The sequence below is a fragment of the Pelodiscus sinensis genome, chromosome 2 (assembly GCF_049634645.1).
Source record: "Pelodiscus sinensis isolate JC-2024 chromosome 2, ASM4963464v1, whole genome shotgun sequence".
In the NCBI taxonomy this organism is placed as follows: Eukaryota; Metazoa; Chordata; order Testudines; family Trionychidae; genus Pelodiscus; species Pelodiscus sinensis.
In genome coordinates, this window is record NC_134712.1 from 171,338,168 (window position 1) to 171,358,249 (window position 20,082).

The 20,082-nt window shown below is 41.3% G+C and overlaps 1 protein-coding gene across 8 annotated transcripts in view; it reads right to left on the minus strand.

The window, feature by feature from the left end:
• The window catches only part of BBS9 (Bardet-Biedl syndrome 9), a 513,046-nt gene that overhangs the window by 432,478 nt on the left and 60,486 nt on the right, over nt 1-20,082 (minus strand). For all 8 annotated transcript variants that reach the window (XM_075921764.1, XM_075921758.1, XM_075921760.1 and 5 more), the window contains one exon: nt 15,516-15,690. In XM_075921764.1, coding sequence (XP_075777879.1) covers nt 15,516-15,690 — 175 coding nt within the window. The remainder of the gene's footprint in view (nt 1-15,515; nt 15,691-20,082) is intronic.

The following is a 20,082-nucleotide window of genomic DNA, read 5'->3' on the forward strand; positions in this document are numbered from 1 at the left end:
CACATACTCAGCCTGTTATTGAACTACACCTTGCTGCTGACAGTGCTCCCCATGTGTGGCTTTATGAGTCATATCACTGAAGGGCAGGCAGTATCTTCAAGGATGACAATGGGCATTTTCATTTCCTCATGGTGGTGATCTTCTGGTCTGAGAAGAAAGTCACTGCTTGCAGCTTTCTGAACAGGCCAATGTTCTGAAAGATGCGAGTGTCGTGCATCTTTCCAGACCAGCCTGCATTAATGCACGTGAAATGCCCATGGTCATCCACAAGCACCTGTAGATCCATGGAGAAAAACCACTTGCAGTTAATATACTCAAAGGTTAGATGGTCTGGTACCAGAATTGGAATATGCATCCCATGAATCCCTGCACTGCTTCAGGCACAGTATAGTGGGCCCAACTGCACTGGAGTACCCCCAGCTTGCAGCACAGACCCGCTGCACCAACTCCCAACTTGTGGCAGAATGTGGTTGGCCAGCTAGGTGGAGCAGCCCCACCTCCACCCAGGCCACTAGTTAACTGGTAAGCATCACCAGTAAGGGTGATGCTTACTGTTTAAACACTGGCATCATAATTCCAGCTGTGTTCACCTGCGCAGCCGTGCACTAAAAAATTCTTCCTCACCTACCTCCTCTGGAGAGCCACGCAGCAACACTCATGCAGCAGGCAGGGCCAGCTGAGACAGCATGATGAGTGAGCTGCTGGGGCAGGGGGCTAGGACCTGCCATGGCCACGTGATGGGGCATGGGGGAGGGGAAGAAGCCTGCTCCCGTGGCCAGGGCTGATACATAGCGCGGGGTCCAGGGCCTGTTCTGGCAGCTGAGGCCAGGAACAGGACCTGCCACATGGCAGCAGAGGAGGGTGTATGCTCCGGTGGCCAGGAATTGGACCTACTGCATGGCAGGAGGGGGTGGGGTCTCCTCCAGTCGCTGGGAATGTAGGTGTGTTAATAAAGTGGGTGCACAGTGGCACACATCCAAACCAGCGCACATGACTTCAATATTGGTGCACAAGCCTAAACTCATCCACTCATGGTTGGAAAATCTTAGCAGGAACACTGACTGACATCTCTACTGTGGTCAGCATCTCCATGAATGCCTCAAGAAATATTGTGTCATTCGTACAATCCATGGATTCATCCTCAGGCAATTCAGGAATAATTCGACTGCCATTCATAACATGTTAGTGAGACCTATCAGCATTTTTGTCAACAGCTGGGGATCCATTACCACAGACCAAGGAGGCACAACGCACAACGCAAAAGTAACTGAAAGACGGCACCAACTGTGAATGGAAGTACAGGGGTTGCTGGGATGCGAAGTGACGTACCACAGGGCATTGGGACAGGACCCAGGATGCTCTGAGCCTGTGCTCCACCTTTCCACAAGCCTCTGCAGCAGAAGAGGAAGAGGTGATCTGTGGGATAGCTGCTCAAAGTGCACCGCTCCAAAAGCTGCTGCAAGTGTGGTCGTGCTTCTACACTGATAGCTGACAGCATGGACACCCAATAGCATTTTCACTGTTGTGCTGTGCCAGCACTTTACATATGCCTGTGTAAACACAACCTTAGTAAACAACCCTGTTCCTGATGCATAAGGAATTGAGTCAAACATTCAATTGACTCTCTTTGTTGGCTACACAGATCCACCAGGAATAAAAAACAGTAAAAAAATGTTACTATTATCTTACTCTTAACACACAGGGGCTGTGTCTAGACTGGCAAGTTTTTCCACAAAATCATCTGATTTTGCGGAAAAACTTGCCAGCTGTCTACACTGGCCGCTTGAAATACTGGAAAAGCACTGACGATCTCATGTAAGATCGTCAGTGCTTTTCCGGAAATACTATGCTGCTCCCGTTTGGGCAAAAGTATTTTCCGTAAGACTTTTGTGCAAAAGGGCCAGTGTAAACCGCACAGTGTAAACCCTGGGGTTCTGCAGATCATCATCAGGGATTCCACAAGAAATCATGGAATAAATAAATAAAAATTTTGAAATACCGTGAACAATTCCAAATATTCCTTGAAATATTGCGGGAATATTTATCTGGCAATTGGCAATAATTGGCTCAGTTATGGAAAAGGGGTGGTATATCCGGTATGCTTTGGCACCCAAAAGGGGTATTTAGGCCTAGAGATTAGAGAGATTGGGGCTGCAATCTAATGCTTCGGGGAAAGAGAGCAGTCCATCCCGGTTTGCGTAAATACAAGGTTAGAGAAACTAAGGACTTATTTCTATTCCTCTCTTTTGTAATGGCTTCTTTCCTTTTCTTGTTTAAGTCTGCTTTTAGGAATCCTACTAACACTTGCTCGCAGGTCTCCAGGTGAAGGAAAGCCACCCTTCTCCATCCAACCTTGGGCTCCTTGTGTGTGTAGGAATTATTATTATTACTATTATTATCATCATTACTTTGATATACTTAGATAAGTTTGGGATTGGGTTAATGACATCTTAGGAAGGAATTCAAGTGATTTGTGTTCTTACTGTAGTGTTTGCTGTGATGATCATAATCGTTATCCCATTAGCAATAAAACTGTTTTCTATTTCATTCCCTGAGTTGAGGTGTTGTTGGTATCCATCACCTATTGACCCTCAAGAGGAGGAGCTGTGTGGTTCCACAGAATTGTAATCTGGGACAGAGGACGAATTTAGATCTACTCTGATCAGATTGGCAAGCCTTATCCATCCATAAATTTCACAAAACTCTTTCCCAGGCTACAACAGTGTTCCCTCTAAGCTGTGCGATAGCATAGCTTCACAGGTGATCAATCAGCCCCACCCAGTCAGTCGGCTCCCTGCACAGAGCCCTGAGCCTCTGACTGAGTGGGGCTGATAGATCACCTGTGAAGCTGTGCTGCCACAAAGCTTAGAGCAGTGTTTCCCCAACCAGGGTTCCGTGGAACCCTGGGGTTCCGCAGACCATCGTCAGGGGTTCCACAAGAAATTGTGGAATAAATAAAAATTTGTAATACCGCGAACATAATATTCCTCGAAATATTGCAGGAACTTTTGTCTGGCAATTAGCAATACTGGAGTAATCTTCGTACGCTACCAACTGCCTCTTTGTTTTGGTCAATTTGTATCTAAGGTTATATTTAGTTGTATTGTGCCTGCCCTTCTGCTTCCCAGAATTCTCCGCGTTTCTAGTCTTTTCTAGTGCATGTTACGGTCGTTCACTATTTTGTTGATCTGTAGTCTTTGCACAGTTTTGTAATTAACGCTTTAACTGAAACTGTGGTTGTTTTCGTGTATCTAAAACCTCAGTTACGTAACAGTATTTTCATACGGCCGTTGAAAATTTAAAAAATGTGGAAGTATATGAAAAGAAGGCATGTCAGTGAAGGAGAGGACAGTGAACATTAATCAAAATTATCAGACCCAAATACGAGTGAAACAGGAAGAGAAGTGACCGATATTAAAAAAAATTCACCTTACAATGACAGTTACTAGGCCATGGGTTTTACGTGGACTGGAGACAAAAATTGCCCTGTTCCATTGTGCATTGTTTTGAGAAAAAACTCACACACACATACACACACGCACAGAGCTATGGCCCCAGCCAAGTTAAATCGACACTTCATTACTAATCATGGCCACTTGTCAAATAAAACAGTTGATTACTTTCAACGACTTTTGGATTCACAAGGAAAATAACGTAAAGTTTTTATCAGTGAAAAGGCTCAAGAAGCAAGCTATTTAGTAGCTGAGCTAGTTGCACAAAAAATGAAAAGTCACACTATTGCTGAAAGCCTAATAATGCCTGCTTGTAAAATAATAGTGAGTACAATGACAGGTAAGAGGCTGAAAGTGAAATTGACAAAGTTCCTGTTCCTAATAATACTGTTAGTAGGCGTGTGGATGACATGTCACACGACATTGAAGCTGTCCTGTCTGAAATACTAAAAAATACTAACTGCTCTCCAAGTCGACGAGTCAACAGACATAACAAGTAAAGCTCAGCTGTTGGCATTCGTACGATTTGAAAACAAGGTGAAATAATGGAAAATTTTTGTTGATGTAAAGAGCTGCCAGAAACGACCAAAGGTCAAGACATTTTCAATATCTTTTCTTCTTATTTGGAATCCTGTAGTTTGTCATGGAGCCAGTGTATTGGAATTTGCACTGATGGTGCCCCCTCAATGATCGGCTCAATAAAAGGCTTTGTTACACTCATCAAAGAAAAAAACCCTGATGTCATAATGACCCACTGCTTCTTCCACCAGGAAGTTCTTGTTTCAAAAACTACTGGGGAGGATTTAAAACAAGTCCTTGATGTAGCTGTGAATATGGTCAATTTTATAAAGCAGCGCCCTCTTAAGTCACGCATGTTTGCAAAGCTGTGTGAAAATATGCAAAAAGACCATGTAAGTCTCCTTCTACACACCAATGTTAGATGGCTTTCAAGAGGGAAAGTTTTAACAAGGGTATTTGAGCTGTGAGAAGAACTACTGCTTTTCTTCAAAGATAATAAAGCCAGTTTTTCTGACTTTCTTGAAGATACAAAATGGCTGCTGACACTAGCCTTCTTAGCAGATACTTATCAGCACTTAAACACCTTGAACACCACCATGCACAGCCCAAAAGAAAACATTCTAACTTCCACAGAAAAACTTCTTGCATGCAAGAATAAACTCAAGGTTTGGAAAAAGACACCTTTCAAGTGGAAATATTGAAATGTTTCCACTCCTACTTCAGTTTCAGAGTCAGACTATAAAGAAGTCATCCCATTAATTACCAGTCATTTGGAATCACTGACAGAAAAGCTTGACCAATACTTTCTTCTTTGTCATCAGAAATGTATGACTGGGTTAGGAACCCTTTTGTTGAGCTCTCACAAAATTTATTCAGTCTGCAAGAAGAACAACAACTGACTGAACTACAATGAGATCAAACTTTGAAGATAAAATTCAATGATGTGCCACTTGATGTGTTTTGGATTTCAATAAGAAGAGAGTATCCTGCAATCTCAGCAAAAGCAGTGAACATCTTACTTCAGTTTTCAACTTCTTACCTCTGTGAACAAGCTTTCTCATGTCTTACAAACATTAAAAGCAAAGAAAGAAATTGTCTGCTGTCAGTCGAGAAAGAACTGAGACTGTTGGTCAAAAATTCAGCCAAGAATTCAACATTTGTGCAAAAAGAAACAAGCCTGAAAGTAAACTAACCTATTCAGCTATTTAGCAATCTTTCATGTAATATCACATATGAAATAACAAATATAGAAAGGTGTAACTTACAGAGTTTGAAAGTAAGACTCAATTTAATAGCCCTTTCTTGCTGAAGTGAAGTCATTGTATTGTACAAATCACAGAAGGGCAGAGAAATTCTGAGCAGGATAAATTGTTCCATGTTGCCCTATTAGTTCACATGGATGCACAATCATTTTGCCAAAATCAAAAGGATACAGAATTTGTTCAACATTAAAAGCAAAATTTGTTCTACTTTGCTACATCTGGGTCCTGTTTCCCTTCACCTTTGAAGGGAATCAGGAAATATAAATCCTACTTTATATTGTAACATAATACTTCAATAATTATATTACATTATGTCTTTCTCTCAAATTATTGTGGCACATCACATGCATCAAAATCCTGGAGAATCTCCAAGTACTTCACAGACTACACAGGCACTATGAATATAAACCTATGACAGATACTGCAATGACATACAGTATCTTATAGAATCATAGAACTGGAAGGAATCTTGCAAGGTCATCAAGTCTAGTTCCTTGCATTCATGGCAGGACCAAGCACCATCTAGACCATCTCTGACAGGTGTTTATCTAACCTGTTCTTAAAAATCTCCAATTATGGAGATTCCACAACCTCCCTAGTCAATTTATTCCAGTGCTTAACCAATGTGACAGTTAGGAAGTTTTTCCTAATGTCCAACCTAAACCTCCTCCCTTGCTTCAATTTAAGACCGTTTCTTCTTGTCCTATCATCAGAGGTTAAGGAAAATAATTCTTCTCCCTCCTCCTTGTAACAACCTTTTAGGTACCTGAAAGTTATGTCCCCTCTCAGTCTTCTCTTTTTTCAGACTAAACAAACCCAATTCTTTTAATCTTCCCTCATAGGAAGCAAAGTCAATGGGAACGTTTCTCCTCCTGCTGTGGGGCCATCCCAGAAAAATCGAATCAAGGTACGTCAACTCTAGCTATGCAATTGTCATACCTAGAATTGCGTATCTTACATAATTTTTCTCCACCAGCATAGACCTGGCCTTAGACTTGCTTCTATTGGTACTTACCTACCTTCTCCCTGAATTAGCTAACATCTGTCTTTTTAAAATCCAGTGTCTTTACTTTGCTGTTCTCCCTCCTGCCATTCATCAGAATCATGAACTCTATCCTTTCATAATCACTTTCATTCAAGATGCCTTCCATTTTCAAATTCTCAGTGAGTTCCCTCCTTATTTGTTAAAATCAAATCTAAACAGACTATCCTTTAGTAGCTTTCTGCACCTTCTGAAATGAAAAAAATCGGCTCCAATATATTCCAAAAACTGATTGGATAGCCTGTACCCTGCTGTGTCATTTTCCAAACAGATATCTGGATAGCTGAGGTCCCTCATCTCTACCAAGTCCTATGTTTTGGATGATTTTGTTGTTCAAAAAAAGGCTTCATCCACCTCTTCTTCCTGATTAGGTGGGTTTGTAGTAGACCCCATATTATTCCATCACCCTTGTTTTTTACTCTTTTTATTTTACCCAGGGACTCTCAACAAGTCTGTTCTATTTCTATCTCAACCTCAGTTCAAGTGTATACATTTTAATACACAACGCAACACCTCCTCTCTTTTCCCCCCATCCTTCCTGAGCAAGCTTTACATTTCTTTACCAATATTCAAGTTATGTATACTATCCCACCAACTCTGTGATGCTAGGTCATAGTTATGTTTATTTACTAGCATTTCAAGTTCTGCCTGCTTATTGCCCACCCTTCTCACAATAGTATACAGATAACTAAGATATTGACTTGATTTTGAGCTAGAAGATGGGTCAGAAATTGGGGGGAACATGGGCTGTAATAATAGGAATAAAGGAGAGATGACAGAACTGGGGCACAAAAACAAATCAGTAACTTGCTTATCTGTATACTAATGAGATAAGTAAAAGTAATAAGTAGGAAGAACTTTAAATGCTAGTAAATAAACATTTAAATGAACACAGAGCTTTCTCTCTCATGTGGTAAATGGTCAGGACACTCTCCCCAAAGGTCCTAAACCTTGCGGAAGGGCCAGGAAGACTTTCACCTACCAGGATCCCACAAGGCTAATGGGTAACCTTTGGTAAGCTTTTAGCATGCACAGAAAACTTTTATTTGTGTATACGTTTTTCTCTCTAATGCTTTTGCTCTAAAAAATAAATGCAGTCTATTTTGAGAAGGCTGAATGGTAATCAGTGTACAATGTTATAGCCCCAGGAAAAAGTATTAACCACACGTGCCTGACCCCAGTTAGACCTACTGGAAAACAAATCATAAATGAGGTGCAGAAGGACTGAAAGCAAGCCTCAGTCTGAAAGGAGAAACACAAGGTTTCCACCACAAAGAGGTGATGGCTAGGGTGCCTACAAACGAAAGAGCAGAAGCAGGTAAAAATACAGCCCGAGCACCTAATCTGCCCTGCCAAACTACCCCTGTGGGGGGCTTTTATGTGTTGCTCTAGCACAACTTCACAGCTCCCATTGGCTGGAAACCAGACAATGGGAGATGGCTGAGATGTGCTTGCAGTGCAGCCAGCGCACAGAGGCCTTCCCACCTGGAGTGTATGGCACAGAGAGATGCACATGGCTCCCACAACCAGCTGCTTTGAGCAGTGTGTGGGAATGCAGCAAGCAGAAAACTTGCTTGAGGGTCCTGCTGGGTTGCTGACTGGCAGCTGCAGAAGGTAAGCACCTTCTGGTCTGGGCCCTGACCCGGCACCCCCTCCCATATCCCAAATTCCTGCCCCACGTCATAAACCAAGCACTCTGCACCCCCTTACTCCTCCCAGCTCAGTTCACAATCCTCTCCCTGAACCCTGTATACCCCGCCCCACTCCTCGTCTAGGTCAGAATCCTCTCCTGCATCCACATCCCCTCACCAACCATGGACTTTCTCTTGAATTCCAATCTCCTGCCCCAAGTCACAACCAACTCCTGCCTCAGATTACAAACCAAAACCCTATACCCCTTCCTGCACTCTTGTCCCAGGTCACAACCCTCTTGTCGACCCTGTACCCCTATACCTCTCTTCCAGGTAAGAATCTTCTCCTGTACCCATGCTCCATCTGGACCCTGCACATCCTCATAGACCCAAACCTTTGCCCCTTCACAAAGCTCCCTTCTAGACTCCACACCTGCTCCTGCACCTTAACCCGCTACCCCTTCTGCACCCAATCTCTATCCCAGACCCTGCATTTTTTCCATTAATATAATGGAAGAGTGTGGCCCTTGACTACTTACCAAATTCTTGCCCAGCCTCGCGTAAGAAAGTGCCCCCAAAGACAAAGGGGAGGAGAGATCAAAGGCACAGTTAATCCTGAAACTGATAAAGGACACCACTAAAGTGAAGTGGGAAAATTTAGTCCAAGACATTATAGTATACCCCTAACTTCTTGAAATGAACCATGGATCTTTAAACTATCATAAACAGAAACCAAAAATCTTAGTTTTTAAAAAGTCTCATCTGGAAAATTCACAAACAGTAAGTTTTACAACTATCAGTTATCCACCCTTGAAACTCTGATGCCAATTTTCTACATATTTCACATCTTTATGCTTATACTATTAAACCTTCCCACGATCAATGCAACTACACAAACTTTATAGCCTATTTAGTATCCAGAAGCCAAAACAAAATATTCTATTAACTAAATATGTTGTTTGAGAGAGAATAAAAACTCTCATGTCAGAGCAGTAAATATTTATTATGGAAGTAAAGTACAAGCCAAGACATGTTACCCTTAGATAACGTCTAATCTTGAGGCAAAAAATGCAAGACAGAAAAAATGGCTATATTCCTCTAAACCTTTGGGTTATGATAATCTCTCCAATCTTCCCCTTTAAAGATGATGCATTTTGGCTATGACCCCTTATGATGAAGGAAAATTTGCATTCTTGCTCTTGAAAGCAGATATACTTGTCAGATTGGAATGTTGTGTAGGACTTTCATAGGCATCTATATGCTTCATGAAGATTAATTCTTGCCAAAAGAAAAATTATTAAACTAATCACAGCACCCTTAAACTATATCATTGACGTAATCAAGACCAAATTCTTTTGCAGAAAGCATATTTTGCTTTACTTGTGACTTGAACCAGTTACATATTGATAAAGACAAACTGCTGGTTACTATGACTGGCCAGCACATCATAAGCTAGGTGGAAGGAAGGGAAACTATAAATCACTGGGGATAGCTGAGAATATTCCCATTCCAATTTACTCATATTTAGTATTCCCAGGGAAATACCGTGAGGCAGACAGGGATGGGCAAGACAGCTACTTCAGCAGAAGAAGAAACATGGGACCTCTGGTCAGGACTTTTTCCCTACTCCAGACAGGAACTTTCTTATGTATTGCAGGTAATTGTTGCTGAGATGGGACCCAGAAGACTTTAGTAGACAGCAGAAGTGGCCTTGAAACAGGTAGCATGGAGCATCTGAGATCTGAGCAATGGCAACAGGTCACTCGGCAGTTCTAGAAGCAATTCAGACTACTCTCAGTAACCAGCAGCAGATCATCATAGGACATGGAGACAGAGCAGGAGTGAAAACTGCAGTTAGACTGGCCTGTGAAAACAGGCAGCAGATCACTAGGCCGATGAGGTGAATACTTGATGTGGTCCTCCAGATCCATTTTATTACCCCTCCACGGATGGAGAGTGAAAGATATGCTAAGAAAGAGCACTCCCATAAGTTTTCTTAGTACTCCCAACCATCAGCTGAGCATTTCAGTAACAGTAGCAGGAGTGTCATGGCAACCCATACTGGTGCTGCAATTCCAGGAGAAGAAATCATAATAATCAAATAGATGAGGCTTTAACTGCCTATAGGGGGAACTTGAGAAACTTGGCCTCAGTCACGTAACAAGGACAACGCACACCACAGCTCCCTTCAATGCAACCAATGCTTCAGCAGCTCCTTTTTCTGCACTGTCAAGTATAGGGGGACTTATCAGGTGCAGCAGATGATTTTAATTAAAAGTCTGTTCCACGCACATTCCCCAAAAGAAGAACGAGCAGAGTTCGTCATAGGGCTTGGGATTTGGGGTGTTTTGTTTTGTTTTGGGTGGGTTGGTGAGTTGGTTGGTTGGTAAGTACGTACGTACCTTGTGTTCCAGGGACCTCCAGTGGCCAGTGCAACAAGCTATAATATACCTTGTCTGTCTAATAACCTGGGACTGATAACTACAAATCACATTGCAAATGCATTCTTATGCATTTAGTGATCCCTTTGATCTATACACAAGTGAATTGGCTGGCTTCCAGGTGTGAGTTTGTTTGTTCTCAGCTGATGTCTACCTTTGGCTAAAGCTGGTACTCTGTCTGCCAGCATCACATCTGTTAGCACTCTATTGCTCGATTATGCATGTTTTTCAAAAAGAGAAAGACCAGCAGTTCAGCTCCTATTATAACACTTCTTAGTATTGAACTATATTCAAAAGAAGCCCAGGGTAGCCAAAGATAAGATGAAAAAAACAATACACTGAATGTGAAAAAAATACCCAAAGTAAATGCTAATCACTGCTTGAGCTCTTGAATTTTGCTTTGGGAACATGCTGACTTCAGCATTCTAAGCTTAGTCAGTATCCACACTTCCAAAATTTAACTCCGAAAATAGAGATCCGATGGCATAGTATACATTTCTTCTTACTTACAATGAAACATCACTATTAATCAGAAGCTTCTAACTGGATTTTCTAATCGACACATCAGAGGAAAACTGCTTCTCAGTCTAATTGCACAAGCACTTATTTTAGGGAAAAAAATTAACTAGCCTCAAGCTGTTTATTGTCAAGGATCCAGAAAAAATATACCATTTCCTTAACATAGTTGCCAGTGGAAGCGGGTAATCTAGAACCAGAGACAGACTGCCTCTGGATGAAGCTTTAAATACAGAGATTGGCTACCTCTGAACCCAGCTCTTACTATATTTAAACTGCAGAGTCGCAGCGGGGATAGTTCCTCCTGAGCTCCTTCCCTTATCAACAAGTTGTATCGATTACACGATTACCCAACTACCTGCCTCTTAACATCCTTAATTTGCATACCTTCTCAATAGGGGCCATCTCAAAGCCTTAATATTTGTTAAATGATAGATGCACTCATTCATTTAAGGATCTCTTCATGGTAGGTTATTTTGATGTTAGGCATTTATTAGGATGCTACATGACCATTAATTCACGGCTGTAGAGCATTTTGAGGCAAAAAGAAGCAGACTTCACCTCCCTTTCTCAAAAACTGACCAGAGGATAGGGGTACATGTGAATGTGCAAACAATGTAGTCTATCAAAGCAATGGCACTGGAGAATACCTGCTTTGTTGTTATCTGTTCATGTGAAAGACTGGGAGACTGCTCATTTTCTAACACTTTATGTTGGTAATAAAGACGATTGTCTCTTATGGCGGGTTTAGGCCTGCAAAATGACAATTTCATTTAGAATTGTTGTAATTATGGGTGGCTTGAGCACACTTGATTTAGGCTGCAGGCAAAAAGCACTCTCAATGCTATCATTCTCACCAACACATGATACTTTTTCAAGTATCTAAAAGGTTCTTACAAGGAGTAGGGTGAAAAATTATTTTCCTTAACCTCTGAGGATAGGACAAGAAGCAATGGGCTTAAATTGCAACAAGGCAGGTTTAGGTTAGTCATTGGGAAAAACTTCCTAACTGTCAGGATGTTTAAGTACTGGAATAGATTACATAGGTAGGTTTGTGGAATTTCCATTAATGGAGATTTTTAAGAGCAAGTTAGACAATGTCAGAGATGTTTTATAAAGTGCTTGGTCCTGTCATGAGTGCAGGGGATGGACTTGCTGACATCTAGAAGTCCCTTCCAGTTCTACGAATCAATAGCAGGTATATAGAGTATTAAACTCATAGGGCAGGCTTAGTCAACTTTGTATTAATAAATATCTCTTTTATTCTTTTCTTTCTCCAAAAGGGTAATTCTTTTAATCCAAATCCAAACTTGGTCACATAAACATGAGTCAAGAAATATGGCCACATCATTTTTAGTAGGGACAAACCTCAGTACTGGTCAGTAGTTAGTGGCACTCCCACCAATATGCAGACAGTAGCAAAATGAAGTTAATCATACAGCACCACTCATGACCACATATGTTTGTCTGTATTAGTGGATGTTAGATGTTTGGTAATTGAATAGTCAAGAAACCACATTAATTCTTATCCGTTACTTAACTATTCCATAGCCACTATAGGTGGGGCTGGCAGCCAGTGCGCTCTGGCCCCACCTCAGGAGCCCCCCGCCTTTGTATCAGAGGCAGCAGTGCGGGATGCCAGATGGGAGCCAGTCCACAAGGGGAGCCAGTTTAAAAACCAGCTCCCCGAGCAGTCTGTTTGCTGCCCGCCCCTACTGGGGAGTTCAGGGCCAAAGTGGACAGAGGCTGCTTCACAGCAACCTCCCCCGCCCCACCCAGTGCTGCTGCCTCTGACAGAGGCATCAGCGCAGGGGGGGAGGTGGCACTGTGGAACTGGTGCTGGGGGGAACCGGCTTCTGCTTTCCCACCCCTCCTTGCTGCCTCTGTGTCAGAGGCAGCAAAGAGGGGTGGGGAAAATGTGTGTAATCGACAAGATTAACTACGCTTATCGGTTAATTGTATAGTCGACTATTCATTGACATACGTAATCTCTGTGTTGTGACCTGGGTGAAGAGGGTGCAGAGGGTTTGGGGCAGAGGAATGGGGTGCAAGATCAGGGAGGGGATGTGGGCATGGGTGCCAGAGAGGATTTGGGCCTGGGGGAAAGGTGTAGGAGAGGGTGTAGGCTCTGTGAGGGAGTTGTGACCTGAAGGAAAAGAGTACAGAGAGAGTTTGGGTGGTGGCCTGGGGCAGGTATCTGGAGGGAAGGGAAGAGAGTGGGGTGGCCAGAGGCAGGCTCTGGCCGAAAGGCACGTACATAGGCAGCTTCCAGGCAGCAGCCCTAGAAGGCTGCAGTCACAAGCTGCTCCACATAGCTCTGCTCTGGGCAGAGTGAAGGAGTGTGGGGGGAGGAGGCTTCATTGGCTGCCATTTCCACCAGCAAAATATCTCAGCTGCTCTTGGTCAGAAACTGGCCAATAGGAGCTGAGAGATTTTACTGAGGGGCGGAGCAGAGCATAAAAAGTCTCCTTTCTCGCTCCCAGAATAGAGCAGCTACATTTGAAGTGGCTACCACATTGCTGTGGTTGAGAGTGCCAGCGAAGCAGCCACAGGCCAGATCCGGTGGCTTGGCGGGCCAGATTTGGCCACTGGCAGTCTCTTGCCCACCCCAGTACTAATCAGTCATCTCCACCGTGGCTTGATGATATACTGCTTAAATTGACTTTTGCCTGGCTCTGATCATTCAAATTTTGAAAGAAGTCTGAACAACAGATTCTTTAGTATTTGTATATAATAATGATTCACAAAGGTATGCTGTCCTTTATGGGGGAAAAATGAAATTGTGCTAAACTGTTACTACTAAAAAATAAATACCGAGAGCTAAAGTACAAGGACCCTTGAGATTCATACAGTCGTTTCTTGTTGCTTTCTAAAATGATTCATAGCTGCTTACTTCATTCTTAAACAGAACCACAAGGCCAATGTATCCATAAAAAAAACCCTTGTATTTACCCAGGGTATGTTGCTTGGAAACTTAAATTCAAAATATAGTATTAACATCAGCTAGAGCCATGAAATTATTACATCTCTTCTGATTCTTACGTTAAAGTTATACATATGTTTCTTCCTCATTCCCTTTGCTATACAAACCTCATTTTTAACCTTTACCTACGTAAACAGCCTCTTTAAGCCTTCTGTACATAACAGCCTTTGAACTTGTTGTTCCTTTCTTCCCCCCACCAATGAGTAATCCTTTCTTTATTCAGATGTCTCCTTAATACCACCTATAACAGGAGTGGCCAACCCATTTAACAAAGAGAGCCAAAACAGCAGTGGAAAAAATGCGAAGAAACGCACCAGTATTGTCAAGCAAAACAAAAAACACCCAGAACAGCATTGTTGAACAAAAACAAAAAAAATTTTTTTACAGGAGGCTGCCTTTAAGGCAGACGCCATCTTGGGCACCATTTTTAAAACCCTGTAGCTCCGACCCAGTAAGCACAGGGAAGACGGGGAGATGGCAGGGGGGAGGGGCACGGAGGAGGGACAGGGGTGCAGGAGTGGTTTCGCGAGCTGCAGGTTGGCCACGGTCGACTATAATATAATCAATGGCTGTCCTCCATACAGGATCCAACATTAAAAAAAGCTAATGTGCTACACAGAGATTTAAACATTCTTCTGATAATCCGGTGTGTTTTATCTGTAAACTGTTCTATTAAACTTGGACTCTCAATTCCCTGAGGCAGATTTTGATACCTCAGTATTTTGTATAGCATCAAGCATATTGATTTTTCTCAATGAAACAGCAACAACATATTTTTCCTCTTTCCTACCTCAATCTCTCACACGCTTCCTTCACCCATCAATTCCAACTCATTCCAAAGATCATGCCATTCCCAGTCATTCACTCTCCAAACTTTAAGAGCAAGTACCTATATTTCACCACAGTCTGATAAAATGTACACTATTCCTATCCAGAACACATTGAGGCTTCACCAGATTTAATTCTTAGTGTCCAAGGCTGAATTACCTCACCATACATTAAGTTGTGGCAATCTTTGTCAGGCTTGCCTGAAGAGCCAGTGAGTTACTTCCAACACAGAGGTACCCCGTTCCTAGTCAGCATGGAGACACTGACACATTTTGGTAGGGTTTTTGGTTTTGCTATAATATTGCAACTCATTATGTAGCTTGGGGCAGATGTTCAGTGCAGAGAATTGATTCAGTGATCAGATTAATTCCTTTCCCAAATCATTTTAAGGACTCATTTATCACAATAATAGAAATGGGGGTAGGTGGGACAAAGGGTGAGTTGAAGCTCCTATGACTTGTATGACAGGGAGTCAGATCCACATTTTTTAGATACCCCTTGACTCTTATTCAAGAGGGGACGCAGGAAAGGTCCCAGGAGTAGATAAGCTGAGGATCGGAATAGGTAAGTGGAAGGGCTATTAGCAGTAGGGATGTTAAAATGTGGTTATTTGTGTAAATGTGTAACTGCTGAATTTTTCAGCAGTTTCATTTTTACACATGGGGAAAAGGTGGGAGCCAATGCTGGCAGGGAGTGGCCACATTAATAATTATAATAAATAAATAATTATAATTATGTATACTGTCAAAAACCATAGATTTATCATCTTCAGTATATTCACATGCTACATGATGGCAGTACAAACAGAAACTACAATTACTTATTTAACATTTACACATACTTGTAACTCTCAACTTGTTGACAGGAAGAGACTGTAATGAAAGAATCTGTTCGAGAGCTGTAAGTTAAAGGACCGGGCAGAAGAAAACCAGGTAGAAATCGGCCAAAAGCATAGCTTTCCTGTTCAAACAGCATAAGCATGCCATCCATGGACTGTATGCATATCAAATCTCGACCTAAATGAAAGGGAAACAAAAACACCATTAATCACATATCAGTTTATAAAAATATACAGGCCAGAATTCTCATTTACACTAAGTGTAAATGAATACTAATTTACTATATTAGCTGGAAAAGAGGTTTTAAATATAGGCATATACACTGTATGTAATTTGCCCCTACTATAGGTCCATTTTATACTGTCAGTGACCTCAGGGTAACTGAAAATTAGGCCCACGTAATTTACAGAAATTAATAATGAAGTTACACTATAGTTAGAAATAAACAAAACAAAGCAGTTGTGGACTCCAAGAGGAGGTAAAATCTTGGCCCCACTGAAGTTAACTTGTAAATGGCTCTAACTTCAATGGATTCCATTCAAAAATGTTCAAAGTTAAGGCAGATACTCCATGAAGCTAGTGTCCAAAGGTCCAATTAGAGATCCATTGTGTCAAGTTCTGTATAAAGTCAAAGCAAAATACAAACTCTGTCCTGAAGACCACACACTCCACGTAAATTAGACAGACAAAGCGTAGAGGAAAGGGAAACAATATACAAGTAAAATGATGGGGTGTCAGTTGATGCACTTCATATTGGTTGAACGGGTTGAAAAATTGAAAGTAAAAGCAGGTTGGGTGAAAATGATCATGAAACCATAGAGTTTCGACTGTAAGGAATGGTATAAGGGAGAACAGCAAAACAGAGACAATGGATTTCAGGCAGGCAGATTTTAGAAAAACTCAGGCTACGTCTAGAATGCAAGCCTCTTTCGAAAGAGGCTTTTTCGAAAGATACTTTCGAAAAAGCTTCTTTCGAAAAAGAGCTTCTAGACTGCAATCTCTTCTTTCGAAAAAGTGAGCCGCTTTTTCAAAAGAGAGCACCCAGGCAGTCTGGATGTTCTCTTTCGAAAAAGCCCTGTTTGCATTCAAGAATGCCTTTTTTCGAAAGAGCACTTTCGAAAAAAGACGTTCTTCCTTGTGAAATGAGGAGTACTGCCGTCGAAAGAAAAGCCGCGTTCTTTCGATTTAATTTTGAAAGAACGCGGCTGTGGTCTAGACGCAGGTGAAGTTTTTTCGAAAAAAGTCTACTTTTTTCGAAAAAACCCTGTAGTCTAGATACAGCCTCAGAGAGCTGGTAGATAAGGTCCAATGGGAAGCAAGAATAAGAGGAAAAACAACTGAAGAGAGCTGGCAGTTTTTTAAAGGGACATAATAAAGGGTCCAAAAGCAAACTATTGCACTGCATAGGAAAGAATAAAGGTCACCTTGGATCAACCAGGAGATCCTGCATGATCTAAAAATCAAAAAGGAGTCATATAAAAATGGAAACTAGGTCAAATTGCAAAGAATGAATATAAGCAAAGAACACAGGTATGCAGGGGCAAAATGAGAATGGTAAGGACACAAAACAAGTTCAATCTAAGTAGAGGCATGAAGGGTAACAAGAATATACAAATATATTAGAAGCAAGAGGAAGACCACGAACAGGCTAGGCCCATTGTTCAGTGAAAAGGGAGAAACAATAAAAGGAAACTTGGAAATGGCAGAGGTGTTTCAGTTTTCACTAAGAAGTTTGATGGGGACGGGATGCCTAACATAGCAAATGCTAGTGAAAATGCTAGAAGTTAAAATTAAAAAAAAGTTAAAAATTACTTAGAAAAATTAGATATCTGCAAGTCACCAGGGCCTAATGGAATGCATCCTAAAATACTCAAGGAGCTGATAGAGGAGGTATCTGAGCCTTTAGTTATCATCTTTGAAAAATCATGGAATTCAGAAGAGATTCCAGAAGACTGGAAAAAGGCAACTATAGTGCCCATCTATAAAAAGGGAAATAAGAACAACCCAGTAAACTACAGACCAGTCAGTTTAACTTCTGTGCCAGGAAAGATAATGGAGCAAGTAATTAAGGAATTCATCTGCAAACATATGGAATAAGGTGATAGTTAATAGCCAGCATGGGTTTGTAAAGAACAAATCATGTCAAACCAATCTGACAGCTTTCTTTGATAGGATAACAAGCCTTGTGGTTAAGTGGGAAGCTGTAGATATGGTATACCTAGACTTCAGTAAGGCGTTTAACACCATTTTGCATGACCTTTTTATCAATAAACTAGGGAAATACAAATGAGATGGGGCTACGATAAGGTGGATGCATAACTAGTTGGGTAACTGTTCTCAGAGAGTAGTCAATGATTCACAAACATGCTAGAAGAGCATAACAAGTGGGGTTCTGCGGGGGGTTGTTTTGGGACCAGTTCTGTTCAATATCTTCATCAACAATTTAGATATTGGCATCGAGAGTACAATTATTAAGTTTGCAGATGGGAGGGGTTGCAAGTGCTTTTGAGGTTAGGGTCAAAATTCAAAATGATCTGGACAAACTAGAGAAATGGTCTCAGGTAAACAGGATGAAATTTAGTAAGGACAAATGCAAAGTACTTTGCTTAGGAAGGAACAATCGAATTCACACACATAGAATGAGAATGGCAAGTGATTGTCTAGGAAGGAGTACTGCTGAAAGAGATTTAGGGGTCATAGTGGACCACAAGTTAAACATGAGTCAGCAGCAAAAAAAAAAAAAAAAAAAAGGAGCAAACATGAATCTGGGCTTCATTAACAGGAGTGTTGTGAGCAAGACATAAGAAGTCATTCTTCCTCTCTATTCTGCGCTGATTAGGCCTCAGTTGGAATATTGTGTCCAGTTCTGGCACCACATTTTAAGAAAGATGTGGAGAAATTGGAGATGGTCCAGAGAAGAGCAACAAAAACTATTAACGGTCTAGAGAACGTGAGCTATGAGGGAAGACTGAAAGATTTAGGCTTGTTTAGCTTAGAAAAGGGAAGACTGAGAGGGGAGATGATAGCGGTTTTCAAGTACCTAAAAAGGTGTTACAAGGAAGAAGGAGAAAAATTGTTCTTCTTGGCCTCTGATGTTAGGACAAGAAGCAATGGGCTTAAATTGCAGTAAGCAAGGTTTAGATTAGACATTAGGAAAAACTTCCTAATTCTCAGGGTGGTGAAAGACTGGAATAAATTGCCCAGGAAGGTTGTGGAATCTCCATCACTGGAGATATTTAAGAACAGGTCAGTCAGACATCTACAAGGGATGATCTAGACAGCGCTTGGTCCTGCCATGAGGGCAGGGGGCTGGACTCGATGACCTCTCAAGGTCCCTTCTAGTTCTAGTATTATATTCTGTGGGCTCTACTTTATTTTTTAAGTATATATTATTGGGGCAGAGGAAGGTACAAGAGATTAAGTTAACAGAAGTAAGGGACTATATAAAAAGGAAAGGAAATTAGACAAGGAAAAGAAAAGTAGAAGTGAGAGCAATGCTGACAGCAGAGAAACAGCAAAAAAGGAAGAAAGGGCAAACTGAATTGTCATAGAGAAGAAAATATCCATAACGCATATATATTAAACAAGCCAAATCCAGTGACTTCACAGATGTCTAAGATGAGAAAGTCATTATGCAAATCAAGAAGATTCCCACCTAACTCTTCCTCAGTGCTGCTTTTACCATCCTAGGAAGCTATACGGGTCCTGGTGCCCAGTGAAGTGGGAGAATCCCTCTCCATTTTCAGATAATGCCTGGAAGAAGTTACTCCCATCTCCAATGCTGTGTGAGAAGGAACTCCCTAACAACTCCCAGGGCCACTGCTCATCCTATTCCCACCTGTTCCTTCCATAAAGTAATTTAAACCACAAGTCAACTGATGTGACTTGAAGGACATTTGCACTTTGCATTTCATGAATTTTTCCAGTTTGACTCACAAATCTATTACTTAAATAGTAAATGGTCAGAAATAGAAATCATCATGAAAATAATGTTAACATAGTGATGAACTTTTCCCACAGTTTTTATCCTACCTTTATTTTATATTTTTTAAAGGAAGATCAAAATACTGAATTGTGTAATGAGGAGGACTGAAATCAAAAATTCAACTACAATAGTCGCAAGATCCTATTAGTCACGTGGGAATTTCAATTATAGGAATATAAATTCAGAACAATATCTCTTAAGTCAACTGAAATCATAATCAGGTTGCGGATTTAGCACTACACTTAAGGTAACTTTAATTCAAACATGCACATTATGTTCAGCACCCACTCATACAAAGAAATACACAAGAAAAGGCCCAAACAGTCACTGAAATCAATGAAAATATTAAAGCCAGTGGAAGCAGGTATTGGACCAGGCTCCTATCCTGCAAACCTGCACGTAAACATTGTAATTTATTTCAACAAGACTACTCACATGCAAAGTTATACTTCTGCAAGTGTTTGCAGGATTAGTTAATAGTTCACCTAAATCATCTCTTGTCTAAAAACAGAGAATCAGTATTCTCTCCCCCAAGATTTGAATCAACAGGAATCTGAGGGCAAGTAGTAGTCAAAGAGGAGGTA